Genomic DNA, 24,278 nt, shown 5'->3' with positions numbered 1-24,278 from the left:
TGAACTTGGATCAGCTGATTCAAACCCTGGGAAATCTTCTGGTCAAGAATTGATTGTGGGTGCACGATTTGATGACAACAATATGTCTAGAGAAGACAGTGAAGATCTTGTGGAGCAACAATTGGATGAAGAACCAGAGGAAAATCTGAGGAATGATGATTGCATTGAGGATCGTACGTTAGTCAACGATGACCTAGAAAATCGTGATTGTCTTGAAGAATCGGTTGGTGAAACTGATTATGATAGTACGTATGAAAGTCAAGCTGACGATGAAGATGAGGAGCAGCAATCATTACGACGAAGCAAACGAGAAAAGAAAGCGCCTATCTGGTATTCGGACTACACAGCAAAAGTAGCGGCAATATGCAACGAAGAAATTCCCCAAAACATCGAAGAATTGAAGAAAACCGCAGACTGGGAAGAATGGAAACTGGCGATTAAAAACGAGCTTGATGCATTACACCAAAATGAAACTTGGACAGTGGTTAACTGTGTGCCAAATGGATTAAAACCAATCCACTCTAAGTGGGTTTTTGCAATCAAGGAAGATGGAAGATATAAAGCAAGGTTAGTCGCAAAAGGATGTTCTCAGCGGCCTGGATTTGACTACAGCGATACATACGCACCTGTAGCCAAACTAGAAAGTGTGCGATTGGCGCTAGCGCTCCAGAAGGAATACCTTGAGGAGCATCTGGATTTTCTGGGAAAATTCCTGATAAAACTCGAGGAACTCCTGAATGAGCTTCCAAAAGTATTTCTGAAGAAAATCATCGAAGAATCTCTGACGGATCAATGAATCCATGATGGAACTATCTGGTGGAATTCCTGCAGAAATTCTGAAGGAACTGGAACTTCTAGGAAAATCCCTGATGGACATCCTAGAATACTCCCGGAAACTTGCCCGGAGATACATTTTGAAGCCTTTTAAAACCACCTGCTTCTTCTGTAATCGCAAATTTAGTTTTTCTCGAGTTTTTTCTAGCATTTATATTGTATTTTTAGTTTTATAATGATATAAATTAATTGAAATAAATAAATTTTCATGAACAAAGAAAGTTTTTGTTTATTTTAGAAAACATAAATAAAATTCTAAAAAAGAAAAATAAACAAACTTCATGCTAGTAGAAATCTGCAAGACAGCTACTCGATTTCTAGTACCCATGTCTAGTAGATATCTAGTAAATAGTTTTCGCCCGATTTGAAGTAGACACAAATGTTGCATTGGAAGCAGATTTCTATCCACTTATTCGCGAGCGGTAATGGCGGTGGCGACCATAACCAATCGGTTCGAATTTTGACGTTTCTTGGGGGAAAGTCAAAACAGGTTCATTCTCCTCCTCACCCCTTTGCCCAACGTTCGGTGGCGCCAGCCGATTGTCATCCCCAAGAAACGTCAAAATGCGAACCGGTTGGTAGTGTCCGCCGCTGCCATTACCGCTCGCGGGTAAGTGGATAAGACTGGTATTATGCTTTTGGTCGAAATACAAAGTGACCGAACGTGCGAAAATTGATTTTTAACCTACTTAGAAATGTCGCAAGTTAATTTGGATTAGTGCATATTGTTGCTCTTAATTAGCTTAATGATGCGCAACAAAAAAAATAGACTCAAATTTACTTCGCAGCTGCAACTTCGCATGTGCTTCTAGCGACGACTTCGATTTGGTGGTGCGACGATAATACTCGATATCTGCATAAAATTTTGGTGTGTCTAGTAGATACCTACTAGATTTCTAGTTGAAATTTTTGAGCGGGTGGAACCGACAATATTTTTTCCGTGTGCCGGTATTGTCGATTTTGTGTAACACACTTTTGTGCTAAATAAAGCTAAGCGTGTAATCGTGTCGGTCATTCAGCTGTCGCGCCAGTCACGTCCGTCGCGCCATTTTGTTTTCCTCCGTTCGTGCACAGAGAAGTCTAGCGTAACATTTGAAAAGGGCCTATCTGCAAAATGTAAACAAACCCGATTTTTCACTATTCCTATCAATATCTACCTAAGCTATCCCATAACACCTTAATCAATGTGAAAAGAGCTATTTTAACCGTATTTTGAATAAATTTTAAAAGGGCCTATCTGAAATTGAATAATCTTTTAGGGCCTAACTGCATTCAAAAGGGCCTAACTGAAAATTACCTTTTAAATCACTTAGGCCCTTTTGTAAATTTTGATTATTTTTCATATTTTCCAATAATTTTTACTAGTTCTTTAACTTTCTATGAATTATAGATGAAAATAAATTCAAAATATTTCAAATCAGCTAAAATTAAGAAAAAATAAAAAGGCCTAACTGAAACTTTCCCTTCAAATCAGATAGGCCCTTTTAGAAATTTGGATTATTTTTCATGTTTTTCAATTATTTTGAGTAGCTTTTTAACTTTCCTGAAATTATTGATAATAATAATCCAAAATAATTAAAATTAGCTAAAAATAAGGAAAAAATAAAAGGGCCTAACTGAAATTGCCGACGATAAAAGGGCCTAACTGAAAGGGCCTAACTGATTTTGAGATTGTAAAAGGGCCTATCTGCCGTTCATGTTCAAAATACATTATTTATAGAATTTTTGCTATAGTTTGATGCAAATAATGCACAGAACCATAAAGTAGATTCCCATACGTGACAATAGATGGAATAAAACACCTAAAAAAGTCTTTCGTTTTTAAATAGGATTAACTAATTTGGGAGGTAATCTTCTCAAGCGATTTTCTCAATGTTTACGTCTTGCAGATAGGCCCTTTTCAAATGTTACGCTAGAAGTGTTTTTTTTCGTCGTCAGTGCAATTCCGAGCCCGAACAGCGGGTTATCCGGTTAGTAGTGACCTAGGTCAATCCGATGGAACCATCCCCATACCGGATCAATAAGAAGATTTCTCGTGGGCCACTTTCGCTCCATGCCCCGGTTCTGTACTTTCCGACAACGGCCAAGGAACAACGGGAGTGCCGCCATGTATGCACGCCAAGGACAACAGTATTTCGCTGGACAAACCGGACCCGTGAGGATCGTGCCGAAATCAGTCACCCGGGGGGGAAATGACTGGTGAATGCAGAGCTGGAAGAGACCCGGGTATCGTCCCTACCGATCTACGGGAGCACGATGAGACGAGCCGTTCGGCGCCGGGAGCTTGCCGTGCCGGACTAGCGGGAACGGAAGCGCGATATATCCGAACAGATTGCCAGACCAGGAAATACCAGCCAAGTCGTTTCTCGGCCAGACGCAGTTCGGCTTACATTTTCAAGGGTAAGTTAGTCGATTTTTGTGGACGGTGGGAGCGGATTTTTGTGATTCGCTTCTTTTGCGCATAGATTGTTCTTTTTTTTTTTTTTTTGTTTGTGGTGTCAGACGACTGGCTAAGACCGGTCACGGTCCATCTCGACGTAGATTGTTCTTTATCGGCAAAAGGATTCTACTTCTTAGTGTAAGGATTCGTTCGCATATTACGCAACGCGAAGAGGGAAGGGAGTCGGTGTTGCGCTTTAAAAAAAATTAAAAATTCGTGGGAAAAAAGGTGTCTAAAATTGGGAAATTTTGTGTTAAGTAACTTAACAGTGGCGATTCCCTAACCTCAAATCTACCTGTTCACCAAGTGTAAATTCTTGAATTTACGAATCAAATTAGCTTGTAAATAACGGAACATGGCGAGATTAGCTATTTTGATTAATTTTCAATTTGATTCTAATCTTGTATTCTCCGCAATTGCATGTTTTTGAGTCGTTGAACAGGTAAAAAGTGAGGTTACGAGACGCCACTGGTTAAGTTATATGCGAATGAACCCTAACATCCCAACTGGGACAAAACCTACTTCTCAGCTCAGTGTTCTATGAGCACTTCCACAGTTTTAACTGAGAGCTTCCTCTGCCAATGACTAGGGTGTTTCAGGTAGTTTGGACAGACCGTTAGGCGTATATATTTTGGACACTTCCATTTGATTTTGCAGTAAATGTCCAAAATATATAGGGGTAGGCGGGGCATAATGAGCAGCTTAAGCATTTTGCCACCAAATCCAATAAATTAAGTGCAACCCATGTGTAATTTTAACGTTCAATCCTCATTTGAACCTTAACTGACAAAAGCTAATCGTTGAAATTCCGAATAAAGTTATAAATGTTGTAGAATTTTGTGTTTTTAAAAACGTATAAAATCGCGAGTTGCGTTTTGGGGGTGGGGCATAATGAGCACTCTAGGTGGGGCAGGATGATCAATATCAGTTTTGTACACAATAAAATGCTAATTGACTATTCTTGTCAATGATCAAGCATACCGGCAACAATCAATGAGAATTTGAAGGGATTACGGGGTTTAATTTGTAGGGAACTGTGGGGTCCCAATGAGTCTTCTATTGAGCAATTTTTAAACGGTGATAATATACAGATACTGAAGTTTTAAAGCTAATAAATTAAAAGTTACAGATAAAACCTTACTATATGCATCAAAACAGAGAAAACCAAAATTGAAATTCGTTTGTTGAAGATGTTTACCATTTTCATTATTTTTTCACTAGTTGCTCATTCTGCCCCACCCTACTACCAACTCTTTGAAGCATATTTTTTCAACAAAATAATTATACAAATAGTTGAAAAGTGTTACAAATACATTTCATTGGCCTAGGGAATATAAAGAAAAATCGATAGATGCCCACTAAGTTGTGATTTCGATACCAAAAACCTTATTTTAGGTCACCTGATTCTTATAATATTTTCCCAGTACCTGACCACTTTACGCATTTTGATTAATTTTTCAAGGTAAACGGATTTTTTGACTAATGTTTTGTCATCAACTCATTGGATTTTAGATAATAAGGCTACAATCAAGCAATTTGTTCTGTTAATTTGAAAATATACAGTGAAAATACAAGGTGCTCATTATGCCCCACCTGCTCATTATGCCCCGCCTACCCCTACGCGTAACGGTCTGACCAAAATACCCGAATTCCCCTATTTTGCATGGTTATATTGTGCGACATGCACGAAAATACTCTACGCCCAAGGAAGTCAAGGGAATTTTCTTTCCGATAAATTCCTGGGCCGACCGGGAATCAAACCAATCATCCCAAGCATAGTCATACTGGATATCCATGCCTTTACAGCTGTGGCTATATGGGCCCTCGGGACAAGGATATTCCAAGCATAATTTTTCAAAATGACGTATCTAACTTTTTCACTGATCTGAGAAAATTCATGGTCAATGTTGACGACCATCTAACTAAAATAGTTTTTATATAAAGACTTTTCATAAGATTTTCCGTGCTTTACATCACCAGGGATATAGCATGCACTAGGTAAGCAACAAAACCTACTCATTCCATATCATTTTCACAATGAATTTTTACAAAAATACACATACACCGGCATGTACACCGGGTTGGTTACAGATACGTCATGCCAGATACGTCGCTTTTGTATGGTGCTAGTTTGGTGTATCTGTTACTTTAGAACGCCCCTTGAGATTAAACGATGATTATCAAAAATTTTAAACAAAATCCCCATGAAACTCTGTTTTTTTTTCAGTAAATCCACAATATTTTGATCATTCCAAGTGAGGAAAACAAAAAGGAATTAGATAAAATAAAACAAATCGAAACTGTTTTGTATATTATCAGTTATTTTACGCCATTTTTAAAACTTGATCGAGATGCTTAAAAATCTTCATTAAAAATATATTTTGGCTGAACCAACTACAGAAAACTCAGGAATGCTCGAAAATGTGATAAACATATTTTTGTCCGCCTGCTTGTATGGGAATCCCCCATCGATTTATTACAATTTTGACCAATGACCTATCTTGACTAGAGTTTCTTGCAGACAAGCAGGTTTACCATGTCCTCTTGAAGTGCGAGGTGACGCATATATGTGTAATTCAATATTGTTCTTTTGCTCCTAAAATTTTTGTAGTTTCTCTAGAGCTCTTGGTGTCGGCACAGAAGTTTGTCTCAATATATCGAGTCCACAGTACTAGACCACCTCCCTCCCCCCTCAGCGTTACGTAATATTTGAACGAGCCTTATATGCTTTGTTCGACATCGAGATACACAGACAACTGGGTGAGCTCGTTTCATGCTATTATTTTATAGTGAATGTTCGTTGTAAAATAACATGACTAAGAGAGTCGTAGACTCTTTTTTTTTGTATTCTCTAAAGCACACTTTGTATCGTCCGTCACTTCAAGTAACGGCGCTGACTTTTTTTTGCAGTCTAGATTACGTTTTGGGAAGAAAATTGACCGATCATCTGACGTGGATGATCCATTGTTTGCTTTCCGCGTGAAGCGAACAATAGCGCAAAAGTCTCCACGGCATGATTCAAAATCGAAAAGTTATAGGGTATCGCGCCACTTGGGCGGTGGCTTCTATATTCGTCTGTTTTCCACTATAACTCGGTCAATTTTGAACCAATTGACTTGAAATGTTGTACACGGGTAGATACTATACCTATCTCACCACATTCCAAAAATTGTGTCAATTGGTTCAAATTTGACCAAGTTATAGTGAAAAACAGACGAATATAGAAGCCACCGCCCAAGTGGCGCGATTCCCTATGACCAAAGTGAATCATGATCCTATCATATCTTTGTCAATAAACATAAGCTTAACTAGGCGTTGCGTTCAGTTTATTCCTGTGTGGAATGGACTAAAGACTTAAGGTAAGAGAATAAAAGCGATGCAACTAGATTTACTGATCTTTTATTGGAAGAATACACGAAAGCTGTTAACTGATGTGATGGTCGAACACGAATGAATAACGACGACGATTTTCGTCACGCCGTCAGCCAGCGTCGTCGGCGTCGTCAAGGTGCAGTGTGGCCAGAAACATTCTGAATGGCAGCGCACCGCATCACTCCCCCTCCCAGAAAAAAACTTACTGAATCCGGAACCGCACGTGATGTCCACTTTTGGTAATTCTGTCAGAGGTACAAACAGGTTCTTTGATGAAGTAAGCCGGCTTCACTCGGTCGATCGAAACTGTTATCGGTTTGTTTTTAACCTTGATGGTGAAGGTTTTCGCGGCTCTCGATATGACCTCATAAGGACCCGAGAAAGGAGGTTCCAGTGCTGCTCTGACTTTATCGGTTTTAAGAAACACGTGTGTGCAATCGTTGAGATCTTTAGGAATAAACACCAACCGTTGTGTATCATTGTTCGAAGCTGAACGTGGTACTAGTGTGCTCATCTTTTCACGCAAATTGGTCACAAACGTGTCTGATGATCCTCGAATCGATTGTCTTTCAATCAACGCTCCGGGTATTCGAACGGTTGTTCCGTACAGCATTTCCGATGCAGATGTACCGTCGCGTATCGCAGTCCTTAGTCCCAATAGCACCAATGGAAGAGCATCCGTCCAGCTAGACTTGTAGGACTCCAGCGCCGCTTTGAGTGGTCGGTGCCAACACTCGATCATACCGTTGGCTTGTGGGTGATAAGGCGTTGTCCGCAAACGTTCTAGTCCTAATAATGCAGCCAACTCTTTCATTAGTTGGGACTCGAATTGACGGCCTTGATCCGAAGTTAGTTGCTCTGGGGTCCCAAATCTTGCCACCCATACTTCTACGAATGCCTTGGCTACTGTTTCGGCAGTCATGTCGGATATTGCAACTGCTTCCGGCCATCTACTGAAACGGTCAATCATCGTCAGAATATATCGCATACCATTTGATATCGGCAATGGTCCGACAATGTCAATATGGACGTGTCGGAATCTTTCATCGGGGATTTCGATTGCGTCTGGTTTTGATCTCGTATATCTAGAAACTTTGTTAGTTTGGCACGCGATACAAGCACGCACCCAGCTCGTTACGTCTTTTTTTATGCCGGGCCAGACATAATGCTGCAAGATCTGTGCTTGCGTTGCTTTTGTTCCCGAATGAGCCATACGGTGAATCTGGTCGAAAACAATTTTCTGGTAGAATCGTGGAATGCACAGACGAGTTCTTCCTTCTTGTACTTGATACAGGAGTTCGACACCGTGTCGTGAGCATTTCAACTTTTTAATATTCGGATTGCTTTTATGCCAGTTCTGCAACTGTTCGTCGTCTTCTTGCTTCCGGGACAAATCGCTGTAGTCGATTGTAGGCGGAAGGCTTATGGCTTCGACCCTGGATAGGACGTCGGCAGGGATGTTATCCGCTCCTGAAACATGGATCAAATCCGTCGAATACTCGCTAATAAAGCTCAGCAACCGCTGTTGGCGTGGAGTGGGTTTGTTCATATCTTGCTTGAAGGCAAACGTCAGAGGCTTGTGGTCCGTAAAAACAATAGTGTTGCGCCCTTCGATGAGCTCCTTAAAATGTTTCACACCGAGGTAGACAGCTAGTAATTCACGGTCGTAGGTGGAATATCGACGTTCGCGGTCACTAAACTTGACGGAAAAATACCCCAGTGGTTTCCAATCGCTGCCAGACCATTGCTGAAGCACAGCTCCAGCAGCAAGATCGGATGCGTCAACCATCAGTGACAGTTGTGCGTCAGGGCTGTGGTAATCCAGCGCCGTGGCTTCCATCAGGCACCGTTTACATTCCTTGAAGGCCACATCGGCATCGGTGGTCCATTCGATAGGTGTTCGGTCATTTTTCTTGTTCGACGGTATCAGCTTACGTAGCGGCAACTGAATTTCGGCAGCACGTGGAAGAAATCGTCGATAGTAGTTCACGAGGGCTAGGAAGCGTCGAAGTTTTTGCACGGTGTCCGGTTTTGGGTAGTCAGCAACAGCAGCGACCTTTTCCGGAACTGTTCTGCACCCGGAAGAAGTGATAAGCTGTCCCACAAATCGAACTGTTGTTCTTCCCAGCTGACATTTGTCGACGTTTATCTGGAGTCCATTCTCACGAAGTCTTTCGAAAACCAACCGAAGATGCTGCTTATGCTCCTCCTCGGAGGACGAGGCAATGAGCAAATCGTCCAGATATCCCACTACGAACGGCATATCGAAAAAAATATTGTTGATAAACCGTTGGAATGTTTGACCCGAGTTCTTGAGACCGGGTGGCATAACGAGAAACTCAAACAACCCCAGAGGCGTGATTATGGCGGTTTTTTCAATGTCGTTCTCGTGCATGGGAATTTGATAATACGCGCGTTCGAGATCTATCACGGAAAATATGTTCTTACCGTGCATAGCCTGACAAATGTCGTATATATGTGGAAGGGGATAACGATCTGCAGTAGTAGTATCATTTAGCCTCTTATAGTCACCTACGAGTCTGTACTTCGTTTCTCCGTTTTGCAATGTTTTTGTTGCAAGATGAACTGGGCTGGAATACGGACTTTTGGAAGGTTGAATGTACCCGAGTTCCAAGAATAACTTTAGCTCTTTTCTCAAAGCTTCCAGCTTATGCGGGGGGAGCCTACGGAATTTCGAGTGACATGGAGGACCTTTAACGTTAATGGTGTGTTTTACGTTGTGTCGCACTTCTTGCTTGGGTAGACGTGGCCTAGTGACATCAGAAAATTCGCTGAGTAAGCCGCCGTAGTCGCTGTTGCAGGGGAATGTTTTGAGGCCAAACAATCCTTGCTCGATCATTCCCATTTGACCGGGTGCTTTAATGTTGGTCGTTTTATCTATTAAGCACTCACCTCGCAAGTCCACCATCAGGTCGTAGTATTTTAGGAAGTCCGCGCCCAGAATAGGAGATGTTACATCAGCCAGTATGAATCGCCAAGGAAAATTTCTACGCAGGCCGAAAGTAGGCTTGCAGATTTCGGTGCCGTAGGTGGCGATGCGGGAGCCGTTCGCTGCGTACAAACTCGTTCCTGGAGCTGGCTTCTGGTTTTGTGTTGGCGAGCATGGTAGGACCGACAGATCTGCTCCGGTGTCGATAAGAAAATTGTAGTTCGTTGCCGGATCGTAGATTATTAGACGGGATTGGCCAACTCTGCCGCATTCGCCCGTCGTCGATTGCAGCTGAATCAGTTTTTTGGTTTAAACTGGCAGGGTTCTCGACAATTCTTTGCGGCGGTGCCAAATCGTCGGTGGTAGTAGCAATACGGGTGTTGGTCTCGGGAGGTGCTTCGGGTACCTTGCTGCCTGCTGAAGCTTCGGTTGCGAGATCGACCCCGCGTTTGACGAAAAGCGGCGATCTCACTTGAAAGCTCGGCAATTTCAGCACGCAGTTCTGCCATGTCGAAAACCATTTTGTCGTCCGGTGCAGCAACTGTAGACGCTGCGATTCGGTTTCTGGTTACGTCAGCGAGCTTGTCAGCTTGTTCAGCAAGCTGATGTAGCTGTAGTGTGTCCTCCGACACTTTGAGCACGGCTTGCGTAGTTTCGGGAAGCTGCTGCATCCACAGGGACTTGATGATCTTGTCGTCGGTGATGACGTCTCTAGCGAGGTCTCGCATTTCTCGAAGAAGTTGTGAGGGTTTGCGGTCACCCAACTCACATCCACGTAGCAGCTGCTGCATTCTGTTTTGTTCGCTCGTACTATATTCCTTGGTGATCCGGTCCTTGATTGCGGTGTACTGTCCGGCAGCAGGCGGATCGCGGATAATATCCGAGCAACAGGCGAGAATTTCGGAATCGATAGCTGCCAAGACGTGATAGTATCGCGTATCTTCACGGGAGATCCCCGCAAGCGCAAACTGTGCTTCGAGTTGTGCGAACCAAAGCGTTGGATCGCGTTTCCAAAAAGGTCCGATCTTGATTCCGATTTTGTTTATCGCACCACTGGCAGCACCGGCAGTTGTGTTTACAGCGGCAGTACCGCCTGCTGCAAACTCGTTGACGTTGGTAGCAGCCGCGCGTGCCGCTTGCAGCTCGCCTTGCAATCGGGTGATTTCGTCTTTCAGACTCTGTTCCGCCATCTTGTTGTCGCGGATGGGCGCCTTGGCAAAATTGCGATGTGCAGCAGTCGAGAGGCAGTCATGAAACGACAATAAAAATCCGACACACAGCCAATTGCGCCCAAAGTGTATTAATTAGTGTGTTTTTCTTACCCTTTCTTTGGGAATATCGTTCCTAATCGTCGGGGTCACTAATAAGGTAAGAGAATAAAAGCGATGCAACTAGATTTACTGATCTTTTATTGGAAGAATACACGAAAGCTGTTAACTGATGTGATGGTCGAACACGAATGAATAACGACGACGATTTTCGTCACGCCGTCAGCCAGCGTCGTCGGCGTCGTCAAGGTGCAGTGTGGCCAGAAACATTCTGAATGGCAGCGCACCGCAGACTTCTACTTCATATTGTGGTGGAGACGCGCGATAAGATTTTCTCTTTCGATTGTCGAGTGAGGAAAAATGGTCGAGAGTATCGCGTTGTTCTTTGCTGTGCATGCATCGCTCCTCTAAGGGGTGAGTATCGCAGCATAATCGATCGCGTTCGCTTTTGTCTCATACGAAAACAAAACCAATACACGCTTAGATGTTAATTTTTTTAGTATTGTGTTGTTCCTTGCTGTGTATGCGAGTGTCGAAAAATAGTGTCGCACGATCGTATCGTTTTTAGCGATAGGTCGACGGGTGCTCGAGTGAATGATTGATGATCGGTGAGCTTATTCCTTATATTTCTTTGGAAAACGCAGTAAATGTATCTATCAGTTCAAAATCATCCTTCATATATTTACTCAACAAGATCTGCAAAGTTTGTCACTTCAAGTGTCGGCCATATTTTTCATAAATTTTGTTTAATTTCAATTAAATTCTCCTGTATTTTTGTACAGTCCGCCACCTTACGGTGCTGGCCACACTGATTTGATCCGTAATTATGCGTCAGTATTTTGCCTAAGTTAGTGCGGTCCGTCACTGTTAGTGTCGGCACATTGTTTTGTTTAAATATATCGATTTCATGGCAAGTAGCATATTGGTTCACCAGTCCACCCAATTGCGAGGTGACGCAAAATCTTGTTCATTCCATAAATTTTAATGGTCTCACCATTCTTCCGAATTGTGAGGTGACACATTTGTCGAACACATTGTCGAACTAACATTCCTTTCCTTCCTCGGTAGACCGTAAGGACGTGGACATTGAGGATGGTGGCAAATCCCAAGCCCCAAGCCTATTGGTTCTCTTTCGGTAGCTCAGGTCAACCACGGAGCAGCAACTACGAAGTGTACGGTCATCAATGCACCATACACTAGTCAGCTATGATATAAGATGATAAAGATGATAAAAAGATAAAAAAAAGTTTTCAACCTGTTTTGTAATACCTACATAATTTTCAAAACATGACCCATCTTGCCCCACCTCATTCTGATGGGGGCAAGATGGGTCAGCTAACAGAAAACTCGATTTTTCTCCAGCAAGGAATGCTATATCTTCCATTTTTTCTGTATTTGTCTAAGCTTCACATACGTACAGATTACATAAAGGCAGTGATGAAGGCTCTACCCCATTTGGCATAATGCCATTTGGTATTATGGCATTCTGTAGATGAAAGCCATTAGATCACCAAACCCGTCATATTTTGACAAGTCCAGATATTGGGTAATTCTTCCACGGATCACCATCGGGTGTGCCGGTGTTTCTTTAAAACCCCTTAGTGTGTTAAGCAAAATCAAAATTATAGTTCTCAATTCTAAATGAACAACACTCCAAAATGAAAGTACATATACGAAGTTACTATTATTTATGCATTTATAATCCTCGTCTCTCGCACTCTTTTTGTTTTCATGCTGTCTACTGCTTTGCCTGGGTTGACGAATCGCGTAGCTTCAACCCAGTCAAAAAAGTTCTTGTTCCTTTACCGTTAGGAATAGATGTTAGAACCATTGAACCCCCGAAGTATAGTGCTCATTTAGAGATGTTTAGGCGCTGTCCATAAACTACGTAGACTCATCTATGGTCATTTCAAACCGCCTCCTCTCCACCAGGTGGTGTATAAATCAAGGATTGAATGAAAGCGATGATTTGTAAATCTACTTAAACTAAACAATTGTTGTATTGCAAATATCTATATCTACTCGTTGATGTCATTATAGTACTGCAATTAATTTGAGCTTGACGTAAGTTTGCTCTAATCATAGAGCGTTACCGTCACCCAGAGTTCGGCGCAAGCATCGGTGAGAAATGTCTGGTTCTAATGGCATGGTTCCTCTTGACGTAGGGCATTTCCACATACGTTGTTCTTGGACAGCCAAAAGCAATTATTTGTCTTGTGGGGCACGGGGTCATATAGTTTCAAATGGTTTGCAGTACCAGACAATGACATCATTCAAGTATTTCATAAAGCAATAACAAAATTCAGTTAAGGTACATAGAATCGATATTTTGCGTCACCAACACAAAAGTGCTGGAGCATGTATCTCATCATATGGTGAATACTATCTTCACAGACAAACAGACGTCTCACTCTACTCACTTCTCATCGTTGCTCATTTGAACGGCTAGTTCAAATACTCTGTAGTTCGCAAATCGCTAGCTCACGGCGCTAGCATCGTTTTTGCTCCTGTTTGACGTTTGCTCATTACCGCCACCTATTTAACGAATTGCGAAACACAGCGTACTTTGCATTGGGCGATTATGTTTCCGTGACGATGATTTTATTCGCAATTTATTCCAAGTGGTACGTCTGTTTGTCTGTGCTATCTTAATAATAGTTACACTATAGTCTATAGGGACATGCTCCAGAAAAATATAGTTATCTTGGTAAGTGAAATGTTGTTTCTTCTATAGTTACCCTAACATCTTTGGTGAGGTTTAAGTTTATTTACAAGAACATTCATTCACAACGGCCCACTTTTCCTCAGTGATTTCCGTAAAGGTACCGCTCAAACGTCAAATTAGTCAACTCGTGCACAGGTCCATTTGGAACTTTGCTCCAGTTCACTCTTATGACTTTTATTGCGGCGCCGTGGTGAAACACTTTCCCTGGCCTGAATACAGAAAACTCTAATAATATAATGTTGTCGAAAATAAAGACAGAAACACCGACACACCAAATGCTGCTCCGTGGAGGGAGCCAAATTAGGCTTAACTCTCTGAACTTAAGATACACAGCAAAAAATGATTGCAACCCGCCCGATGTAACTCATTCCGATGTACTAGATAATCAATGTAATCACGATTCATATGTACAATTACATCGTTTTGATGTAAAATCTTTTGTTCTTATGTGTACATCGTCCTGTGTAATATTCATGCACCCGACGTATTGATCAGGTTGCAGCAGTTCAGATGTAATATTACACAACAGTTTTTTCTGTGTACTCATTCTCAACCAAGCCCCATGTCACTCACAGTATGTGTTACATTCACAAAGTTTTTCAAAATTTCAATATTCTTCGGCATGCTTAGAAATTTAAGCATGAACCCGAATTTGCGTCAAATAAGGTCCCACTGGCTGATTTTTTGCCGCTATGAGCCATTTTACGAAACGACAACATTGTTGATATTGATATTAACTTCGGGCCGAATATAAGCTTATTTTCGATTTTGCCGAATATTCGTTTAACCGAATATTAAATGTATTATTCGGCTGAATAGGCCGAATAATGACTAAACATTGCAACAACACGCCAAATTAAGAATTCGATAAATTGTAAAGCGGATTTTCGGAGCATATAGGGAATCACGCCACTTGGGCGGTGGCTTCTATATTCGTCTGTTTTCCACTATAACTCAGTCAAATTTGAACCATGGAATTGACACAACTTTTGGAATGTGGTGAGATGGGTATAGTATCCACCCGTGTACAACATTTCAAGTCTATTGGTTCAAAATTGACTGAGTTATAGTGGAAAACAGACGAATATAGAAGCCACCGCCCAAGTGGCGCGATACCCTATATTGTTTTGAAAATTCTTTACGTTCCTTGCATAGAACAAAATTTAATATTTTTTCGTTATACTTCTTATGCAATACATTCCATATAACTACGTGTAATGTGTAGATGGGGCAAGATGGTTCACCCTATTTTTTCAGTATGCATATTGCATATTTTTTTGAAAATGTTTTATTTTTTATTGAAAGGCTATTCTGTGACCTACATTATCGACGCGATTAGAGCACTGAAAATTTGTGAACATATTTTAAATATTTTTCTACTAAAAATATAGGTTTTCAAAGTCCGTTTATGGCTACTTGAACAAAAATCTTTTAGCTCTTAGAATAATCTACCGATATGTTGCAACACTTCTTCCATGTATTCTGTACGTATGTGAAGCTTAGATGTATAGAGAAAAAAAATAGAAGATATAGTATTTTTTATTGGAAAAAAAATCGAGATTTCTGATAGCTGACCCACCTTGCCCCCGTAAAAATGAGGTGGGGCAAGATGGGTCATGTTTTGGAAATTGCTTGTCAAGAAGGAGGTTTCAAACTTCATGACCTTTCTGTTGTCTTATATCATAGCTGACTAGTGTATCCTAGAGTCGTGGTAGAAAACAGAGAAATGCGATTTTTATTCAGAAAGTTATAGGGATCCATTTCTTAGGTGGCCCATCATGCCCCCACTTACCATACTGTTCGGTGCATCACTACTTCCTGTCAGTCTCCAAAACACTTGACTATCACGCCGAGGACAACAAACTCGCAAAATTTGAGCTCTTCCTTCGGAAGGGAAGTAAACCGTGAGTCCCGAGATGAACTAGCCCAGGGCTAAAAATCTCGTTAATACAGATAAAAAAAAAAATCATAAATTGGATTAAAAGAGAGGTGACCAAAATGTTTGGGAAAGGCGCCTTTTTTTATCTCACAGAAAAGTTCAACAAGCTGTAACTTTTTATAGAGTGCATCAAAAATTCTCCAATTTTGACTGTTTGCGAAGACGGCTAATAACAAGACAGACATCTACCCTCTTGCTCCATATACCTTGGGAGCTACAAGCACACTAGCGCCACAAACGACTTCAGGGAACAACATCATGAATGAGTGTGCATGCGATGCTACCATTTCCGTGTATGTATTTGCATGTACACGCACACAATCATGTTTTAATGTTCCTGTGAATCGTTGAGGGCGTTTCAACCATGTCGCCTGCAACAGGATGGGAGCTGGCTGTCTTGTTATTAGCCGTCTTCGCTATTTGTCAACCTATTATATGTCCATCATTGGTATAAATCTGTGTTCGATTGGTCAATCTTTTGCGGAACTAGAACCAGTCTCGTAAAACACTTTTTTAAGGCAACTAATTTTTGAACTGTCATACCTCTGAAACCAGTGAACCGAATCTAATGAAACTTTGAACGTTTATCAACAATATAATAATGCTTCAAAAGTGTTTTAAAAATGGGCAGTTATTGAACGTTGAAAAAAGTCATGGTGGATTGACACTCATCGGATCTTCCTCGAAAAAAAAAAATGCTTTTTTACATCAATGTCATTACATTTTAGTATTTCTACTTTGTTCATTAAATTCGATACACTGGTTTCGGAGATGTGATAGAGAAGCTTTGGGTATTGCAATCGGCAGGTTTGTTCTCTTCGTCGGCCAAATTTCCTGAAACTTGGTCTTATAGTTCAGCTTGATTGGTAAAGATTTGAGGCCAACTTTGAGCTCGACAGGTTTCATAAAAACCCCCATGATGAAGGGAGCAAAACGGCCGATAATACGCAAATTCCCCTAGTTCAAAAATTAGTTGTCTAAAAAAATAGTGTTTTACGAGAACAGTTCTAGATTAACCAATCTAGATAAAACAAATTTATACCAATGATGCACATATAGTAGGTTGATAAACAGTCAAAATTTGAGAAATTTTGATGCATACTATAAAATGTTACAGCTTGTTGAACTTTTGTGCTATATTTTATACCTTAACGCATACTAAGAGGGTCACGATTTGTTTAAAAAATATAAACATTGTAACGTTAGCTTGTACAAGGAAAGTAATAAAGAAAAATGAAAAAACAATGTTATCCCGTATTACAATACTTTGTTGTACAATTTAATTCAATTTAAACGTACAAGAACAAAAGGTTAATCAATTAAGCATGTAATTAAAATATAAAAACTAGTTTCCACCTACACTGTAACTTGTTATTTGTCATTCTTCTGAATTGTCACATGCGTTTCCTCAATAAAAAAAAATAACCTTGAACCTTGTATGAAAATGAAATTTATCCGAAACACCCTTTTCTTGCTTGCATTGAATTTTCACTACAAGTACGCATGCCTTAGGGATCGTTCACAAATGACGTAGCATATTTTGGACGATTTTCAACAACTCTCGTCCCCTTCCCTCGTGGCCTATTTTTCCGTACCTAATACATGGTTTGTAGCAATATCTGGGATTTCCCCATCTCCCTTAAAATGTTACGTCATTCCTGGACGGTCCCTTACATTAACCCCCTTTCCAATTATTGATAAATTGTATGTTTTTTTAAGATCCACCGTAGGTATCCATCCACACGATTCAATTCGTTTTTGTAGTAGGTAATATTAGTCCTTTGTCTGTTTTTCTAGAATCCAGATGATCCTAGCAACTTTCTATATCTTTTCAACCACTTATGGGACATTAGATATTTTTTCGTCACAATAAAGTCATACCAAGGCATTATTGTTTAAGGCTAAATTAATTCATACTATCTTGTTTTGAGTACTGACTAATATCCACGAAAAAGACCAACCAGGAGAATTAGCGCTGTGGAAAATCCAATAAACGGGATCGTGATGCGGAGGGTTTGAAAATAACAACTGTCTAGTATACTGTCTCGGAATCGACTGACTATCGTTTATTTCATTTTATCGAACGAACCCTTCGGTTCTCGATCGTCACGTCAAGTGACGTTTCGATAGCGCACTCTTGAAATGCGCAGGCATATAACAATTCTCCCCCCTTTAACAAAGATGAGAGTAAAATAAAACATATTTTAAATTCAGAACATTCAATTCAATAATCGACTTTTTCAAAATATCCTAACCCACAAAACATTCGATCGGTTAATTATAACAGTAAAGGTCACTTCGATTTGTTTTTCTGCTACGCTTCGACCTCCTAGGTTCCTGCCTTTCCGTTTCACCAACCGGCCGTTTTCGTTTCCTACTCCGACTGTTCAGTTTCTCAGTATTTGCTGTTTCGCCTTCATATACTTCCAACATTCCTCCCGATTCCAATGGCGCATCGTTCGTTGCTTCTTCCGGTCCTCTTTTTGTAATGATAACATTTGGCCTTTGCCATGATACGTCGTCCTTACGCGTCTTGATTTGATTCCGGTGCGCCATGGTTTCTACGTTTCCAATACGTATCTGGAAGGTATTACGAGAATATTGTTTAATGAAGGTTGCCTTTATCCATCTTGCGTGATGGCTGGGATTGTGGTTTTTGTACCACAGTTCATCACCAACCATCAGATCATCTAATGCATCCTTCGGATGCTTAGCCGTGTTAGCAACTAATGTTTCTGTTATGATCTCATCATCTGGCTGTGGTAACTCCAAATGTCTTTTGTAATGTGTTTTAGGGTTAATAAGGTGTAAAATAGTTTTGGGTGTATAAGAGAAAATCTTCTCAGACGGAAACTGTCCGTCATTCGTCCTATTGTTGTTCCTATAATTGAACAGAAATAAGCTTATCTGGTCTTCCAGATCCAATTCCATAATTTCTGGTTCCAGTAAGAACCTCTTCAAAACTTCTTTAACTGTTCGCACTAATCTCTCCGCTTGTCCGTTACTTGAGGGATTGTAAGGCGGACTTTTCATTACCTTGATACCCTGCCTCTCAAGAAAACTGTTGAAACCATTGGAATTGAATGGTGGACCATTGTCCGAAACCAAAACATCTGGCAGGCCAAATCGGGAAAAGAACTCTACTAACTTCTTTAGAACTTTATTGCAATCAGTGCCGTACTTCATCCACTCGATTTCAATCCATTTTGAGAAACTATCGACAATTAATAAAAAGATACGATGTTCAAAATAAAAAAAATCTACATGAACTCTGCTAAAGGGTTTGGTTGTCGGTATCCATTTGGATGACGTCTCTGCTTTATGGGAAATCGCCATACTGTTACATGCATCACAATTAGCCACGAATTTGTCTATATCTGCATTTATTCCAAACCAAAAAACCATACTTCTTGCTAATTGCTTCATTTTCACCACCCCCGCATGATTATTATGTAAAAGTTTCAACACTTCTGCTTGATACTTTTTTGGTACTATTACCCTGTCTTTGTAAAGTAAGCAACCGTCCACTGATTCTAAATCATGTTGGTTTGCAAAAACTTCGCTAAAGCGTTTATTTACCCTTTCTGGCCAACCATTGTGCATGAATCCTTTGACTTCTTGTAAAAACTCATCATTTTTAGTGCCTTCAGCTATCATTCTGTAATCTATTGGAACATTTTTGCTGAAATTTATACTCTTAATTACCTCGGAGTCTAGCTCTTCAGGAACCTCCTGTCTTAAGGGAAACCTCGAACAAAAATCCGCGTTTCCCAACTTATGTGAAGGCCTATAAACTATGTCGAAGTCATAAATAGATAAATCTAAAATAAACCTTTGAAGTCTCGTCACAAAAATCGAATTTTTACCCGTTTTTCCAAAAATACCTACAAGGGGCTTATGATCCGTATAAACCGTAAAATGTTGACCATACAAATACTTGTGGAATTTTTTTATAGTACAAACTAGTGCCATTGCTTCAAGATGCAGAATAGGATACTTTCTCTGTGCTTGGTTCAACGAAAACGATGTAAAGCTTATCGGTTTTTCTTCGTCATCTACCACGTGTGCTATTAAGCCACCAAGGCCATAGCTAGACGCGTCCGAAATAATCACAATCGGTTTCTTTGGATCGTAAAATTCCAGAAAATCAGTTCTCAACAAAAGATTCTTGCTTTCCTCAAAGGCTTTCTGACAATTGTCATCCCAAACATATTTTACATTATTTTTTAACAAATTGTACAAATAATACAGCTTAGAAGATAAATGAGGAATGAATTTATGGTAATAGTTCAATAGACCTAAAAAGGATTTTAATTCGGACTCGTTCTTTGGTGCTTTAGCTTTCTCAATCGTCGAAATTTTGTCTGGGCACGGCCTTAGCCCCTTATCACTGATAATGTGTCCCAGGTGGGTAAGTTGTGTAACAAAAAATTTGCATTTTTCAAAATTAACTTTTATATTAGCATTTGCCAATCTATCCAAAACTAATAGTAAATTTCTCTTGCATTCTTCCAAGTTCCTTCCAGCTATCAAAACATCATCTAAGTAGACTGACACATACTCAAGACCTTCTAATACCTTGTCCATTACCTGCTGGAATATAGAGGCGCTTGAAGAAGCCCCTTGGGGAAGTCTGTTGTAGGTGTACAAACCTTTCATAGTATTGATCACCACAAATTTTTTTGATTTTTCCGTTAATTCAAGCTGTGTGTAAGCCCCCTCTAAATCGAGAGCACAAAAAAATTTACATTCCGCCAAATTTGCAAAAATATCTTGCGCTGTGGGTAATGGATAGGCATTAGGTACTATTGATTTGTTAATAGACACTCTACAATCTATCACCAGACGAATGTCATTATTTTTTTTCATTACTATTATTATCGGTGAGGCCCATTCACTAGTTTTTATTGGTGTTATCACCTTCTCCTTTTCCAACCTATCTAAATATTCTGCCACTCTTTCTTTCAGTCTGTAAGGTACATCGTAGGCTTTCTTAAAAATTGGAGACTCATCTTTCATCACCAGTTGAGCCTTGAAACCCTTAATTGGAGAAGAAAAATTTTTTTCAAACACTTGGCGATACTTTTGTTTTATACTTTCAACAGCAATTTCGCTGGATTCATTTATCAAACTGTTAACTTTCAATGTATTTGTAAAAAAATGCCTCCAGTTGGAGTAAAAAACATCTAGCCAAGTTCTGCCAAATAAAGGGAAAAATTCGTTTTCACAATCTAGTACTAGCAATTGCATCATCTCTTGTCTATTGTTGAACTTTACTAACACTTTTGCTTCACCCTCAATTTTGAGTTTTGAACCATTGACCACAATTAGCTTTCTTTCATACTTTTGTAAAGGACTAGAAAATTTGGAAAAGTATTGACTTTTGCTCATAACAGAAACTGACGAACCACAATCCACCTCCATTTCAATCAAATTTCCTTCAATATCGACGAGCACCAGACACGGATCACTGATTTTGTTAATAGACGAGACCAACATGCATTCCAAATCACCTGAATCACTCTCCTCTCCATCTGAATCACTTGTTTTCATCCTGTCCAACAGTTCGACTATGTGGCGGTCCGCTGAAGGCCCTGGTTTGTAAGAATCTACTAGATTAACCGCATCCCTGTGAAGATTCTTCAGTTTGAAACATTTATTTTTTATATGACCCTTCTTTCCACAAAAGTTGCACACCATTTGGGAATAGTCCGGTTTTGGTCTTGTCATCCCTCCACTTTCTTGTTTGAAATTTCCGGTGTTAGATCCGAATGGCCGCTGCACTCTTCCATGATTCCCGTACTCATAAGGTCTTGTTCCCAGACGACTTTTCACCGGTCCTCTGCTGCTGCTTGCTCCTCTATTGACGTAATCTTCCTGGTATCTTCTTCCCAAGTCCAACGTATGCTTTAGCTTCCTGTAAGCCTTTCCATACTGGCCATTCGTGCTATTGTGAACCGCCGCGATCATTCCTGTCTCTCCGCCATGTCGTCCGTCTGCTGTACCCGCATTTGCCCTTGCAACCTCCCATGTAGTAATGATTTTCTCCGCATTTGCTAATGTTAACTTTTCTTCTCCCAAAAGGCGCTGTCTCAAATTTTTATCCCTTATTCCCGCTATAATGCGATCGATAATGGCCGTTTCTTTAAAATTGGCAAAGTCGCAGAATTCTGCTTGTAATTTCAAAGCCAAGATGAAATCTTCAACTGTTTCATCTGGATTTTGTACCCTAGTACTGAATTTATATCGCTGGACTAAATCTGGATCTGTTTTATCCAATCGGTTTTTTAGCTTCGCAATTAAGTCGTTAAAGGCTGCGTTTTCAAAATCACCAGCTGGATACAGTAGTTTGATTTCCTCAAACATTACTGGTCCACTGAGTGTGATAAAATATCCCATTTTGTCTTCATCACTTATTTTGTTAATTTTGAAGAAAAATTTTAACCTTGCGTACCAATCGTTAAAGCTGGCACCCCTACGATAGGGTTCTATGGTACAAGCAATGCTCGACGCACTCATCGCTATGCTATGCTCAGAAAACAGCAGATTAAAGGAAAGTGGAAAGCCCTTTGTATTGTAAAATAAAATTAGCAGCTTAACCCCAATGACAAAATGAGAATAAAATAAAAAAAACAATGAGCAATTATCAATCAGCGTAAGAAAATTGTAAAAATCGGTCTTGAGGTCAACTTGGTTTAGATTTTGAATAAGAATATGGTAAAAATGACTTACCGGTGCCGACTTTTGACCTTCGCCAACCAACGATCGTTGCCGTAACGAATCCTTACAGCCGAAAACCCCTTCGAATACTGCGCTTACACCGTGGGCCTATGTCTCGTTTCGTATAACTCCGCTACTGATCGAGTGTGGGAAGCAGGCTTATTTTCTACAGCTACTTAACCGCCGTGATGTCAGGGAACATACAATCCACCAAACACTCGATTAAATCAGCCGCCGTGTGGTAAAATCAGTGAACTATTATTCAATTGTACACTGCGATCTGTTAAAAAGAGTAAAAGAAAACTCTTTTATTATATTACAATAGCACAATGAAAAGAATCACTCCCATTCATTAACTTTCAATACACAGTAAATATGATTCTTTTTGAACCCTATTGAATAATTGTTTGTGCTACAATAATCGAAAAGGCCTTTTCTTTGTTGCACCAATGTAATGGCGTTCCTCCACACCACTCGTTTTCAATAAACCAACTCTAGGAATAATATCTGGAAATGACTCCACTTACCGCTGGAGCGGTTTTACTTACAGTTTTGTCCAGCAGATCAGGTTAAACCAACCAAATGAGTGAATCGTAACTTGACTTGCCAATTGGGTTCCGGAACGAGATTGCTCCAATCGTTACGTCGAAGCCAAGTAATGATCCTCAAAATGGCTCGTGCTGTGTGTGCGCCAGCGTCGCGATGAACTTGCCTGACTGCCGCTAACTGCTTTCGGGTTGGCTTTCACCGTTTTCGTTAAATATGCTATCACACACGTAGGATCACTTTTACCTTTTCGTCGCCACTTTTGAGTACTGACTAATATCCACGAAAAAGACCAACCAGGAGAATTAGCGCTGTGGAAAATCCAATAAACGGGATCGTGATGCGGAGGGTTTGAAAATAACAACTGTCTAGTATACTGTCTCGGAATCGACTGACTATCGTTTATTTCATTTTATCGAACGAACCCTTCGGTTCTCGATCGTCACGTCAAGTGACGTTTCGATAGCGCACTCTTGAAATGCGCAGGCATATAACATCTTGAACATAAGCATTTGAAAAACTTTGAGATAATTCTCCACAATGATACATTTCGATATTTCATATTTCCACTGTGCCAAAAAGGTCGAGCCCGGCTGCACATTTCGTCAAAATAAGTGTTCCATTTGGCCTAGATCTATAAGTGATAGAGACGGTCAAAATTACACACTTTTCTTTCCTTATCTTTGCGTTTTTCGTTCTACTAAGTCGTTAGTTATAATTTTTCTTTCTGAAGGTAAATTTTCAATTTCATTTCTGTGTTATGGAACAATTACGCAATTTTATGGAGCATTTCATATGTTTTTAGGGTACGCTGCTTGACTTTTTAAGGTACATTTCTTCATTCTGAAGGTACATTCTCTATTTATTTTTCTATGCTATGGTACAATTAAGCAATTTTATGGAGCATTCCATATGATTTAAGGTACGCCTCATGCTTATTTAAGGTACGTTTTTTTCTTTCTGAAGGAACATTATCTATTTATTTTACAGTGCTATGGTACAATTAGGCAAGTTTAAGGAGCATTTACCTTGATATAAGGAACAATATGAGCTATGTAAGGAAGCATTATTACGAGTTTAGGGAACATTTTTGTTGACTTAGGGAACTACATGAAGCAAATTTTTTTTTATAGAGTGACCAGAGGAAAGAAAACTATCATCTGAGGGGCTACACAATGGAACCTATGTATTTTCGGGTTTTGGAAGAGTTTTTTTTCTAGCAAGTCATGGACGGATTAATGAACATTTTTAACCATTTATTGATCAAAACACATATTTTTATGGGACAAATGGAGAATATTTCAAGGATCGAGCCACATAATCAAAGGTACAATGCTTACTAAATTAGGAAGCATTTTTTCCTTAATTTAAGGTACATTTCCGAATATGAAGGGAACAATGTTGTCATTTTAGGAAAATTATTCAGGGTACGTTTTTCAATATTATAATGCGCATTTAATCAAAGTTATGTTGCAAAAACCATT

General features: G+C 40.0%; 2 protein-coding genes across 2 annotated transcripts; both read right to left on the bottom strand.

Annotated features, from left to right (window-relative positions):
* Positions 1-9,892: 9,892 nt before the first annotated feature.
* LOC115257931 (uncharacterized) lies at positions 9,893-11,154 on the bottom strand. Its single transcript, XM_029857926.2, has one exon. The coding sequence runs from the start codon at positions 10,784-10,786 to the stop codon at positions 9,893-9,895; it is 894 nt and encodes a 297-aa protein (XP_029713786.2). The 5' UTR covers positions 10,787-11,154.
* A 3,446-nt stretch (positions 11,155-14,600) lies between these two features.
* LOC134285612 (uncharacterized protein K02A2.6-like) lies at positions 14,601-22,481 on the bottom strand. The gene is made up of 2 exons (XM_062846723.1): positions 22,261-22,481; positions 14,601-22,122 (listed from the first exon to the last, which is right to left on the bottom strand). The coding sequence occupies exon 2, from the start codon at positions 22,045-22,047 to the stop codon at positions 17,803-17,805; it is 4,245 nt and encodes a 1,414-aa protein (XP_062702707.1). The 5' UTR covers positions 22,048-22,122; positions 22,261-22,481; the 3' UTR covers positions 14,601-17,802.
* Positions 22,482-24,278: the final 1,797 nt, after the last annotated feature.

The sequence above is a fragment of the Aedes albopictus genome, chromosome 1, assembly GCF_035046485.1.
Source record: "Aedes albopictus strain Foshan chromosome 1, AalbF5, whole genome shotgun sequence".
In the NCBI taxonomy this organism is placed as follows: Eukaryota; Metazoa; Arthropoda; class Insecta; order Diptera; family Culicidae; genus Aedes; species Aedes albopictus.
The sequence above is the reverse complement of the archived record's forward strand: the minus strand, read 5'-3'. Positions and strand labels throughout refer to the sequence as shown.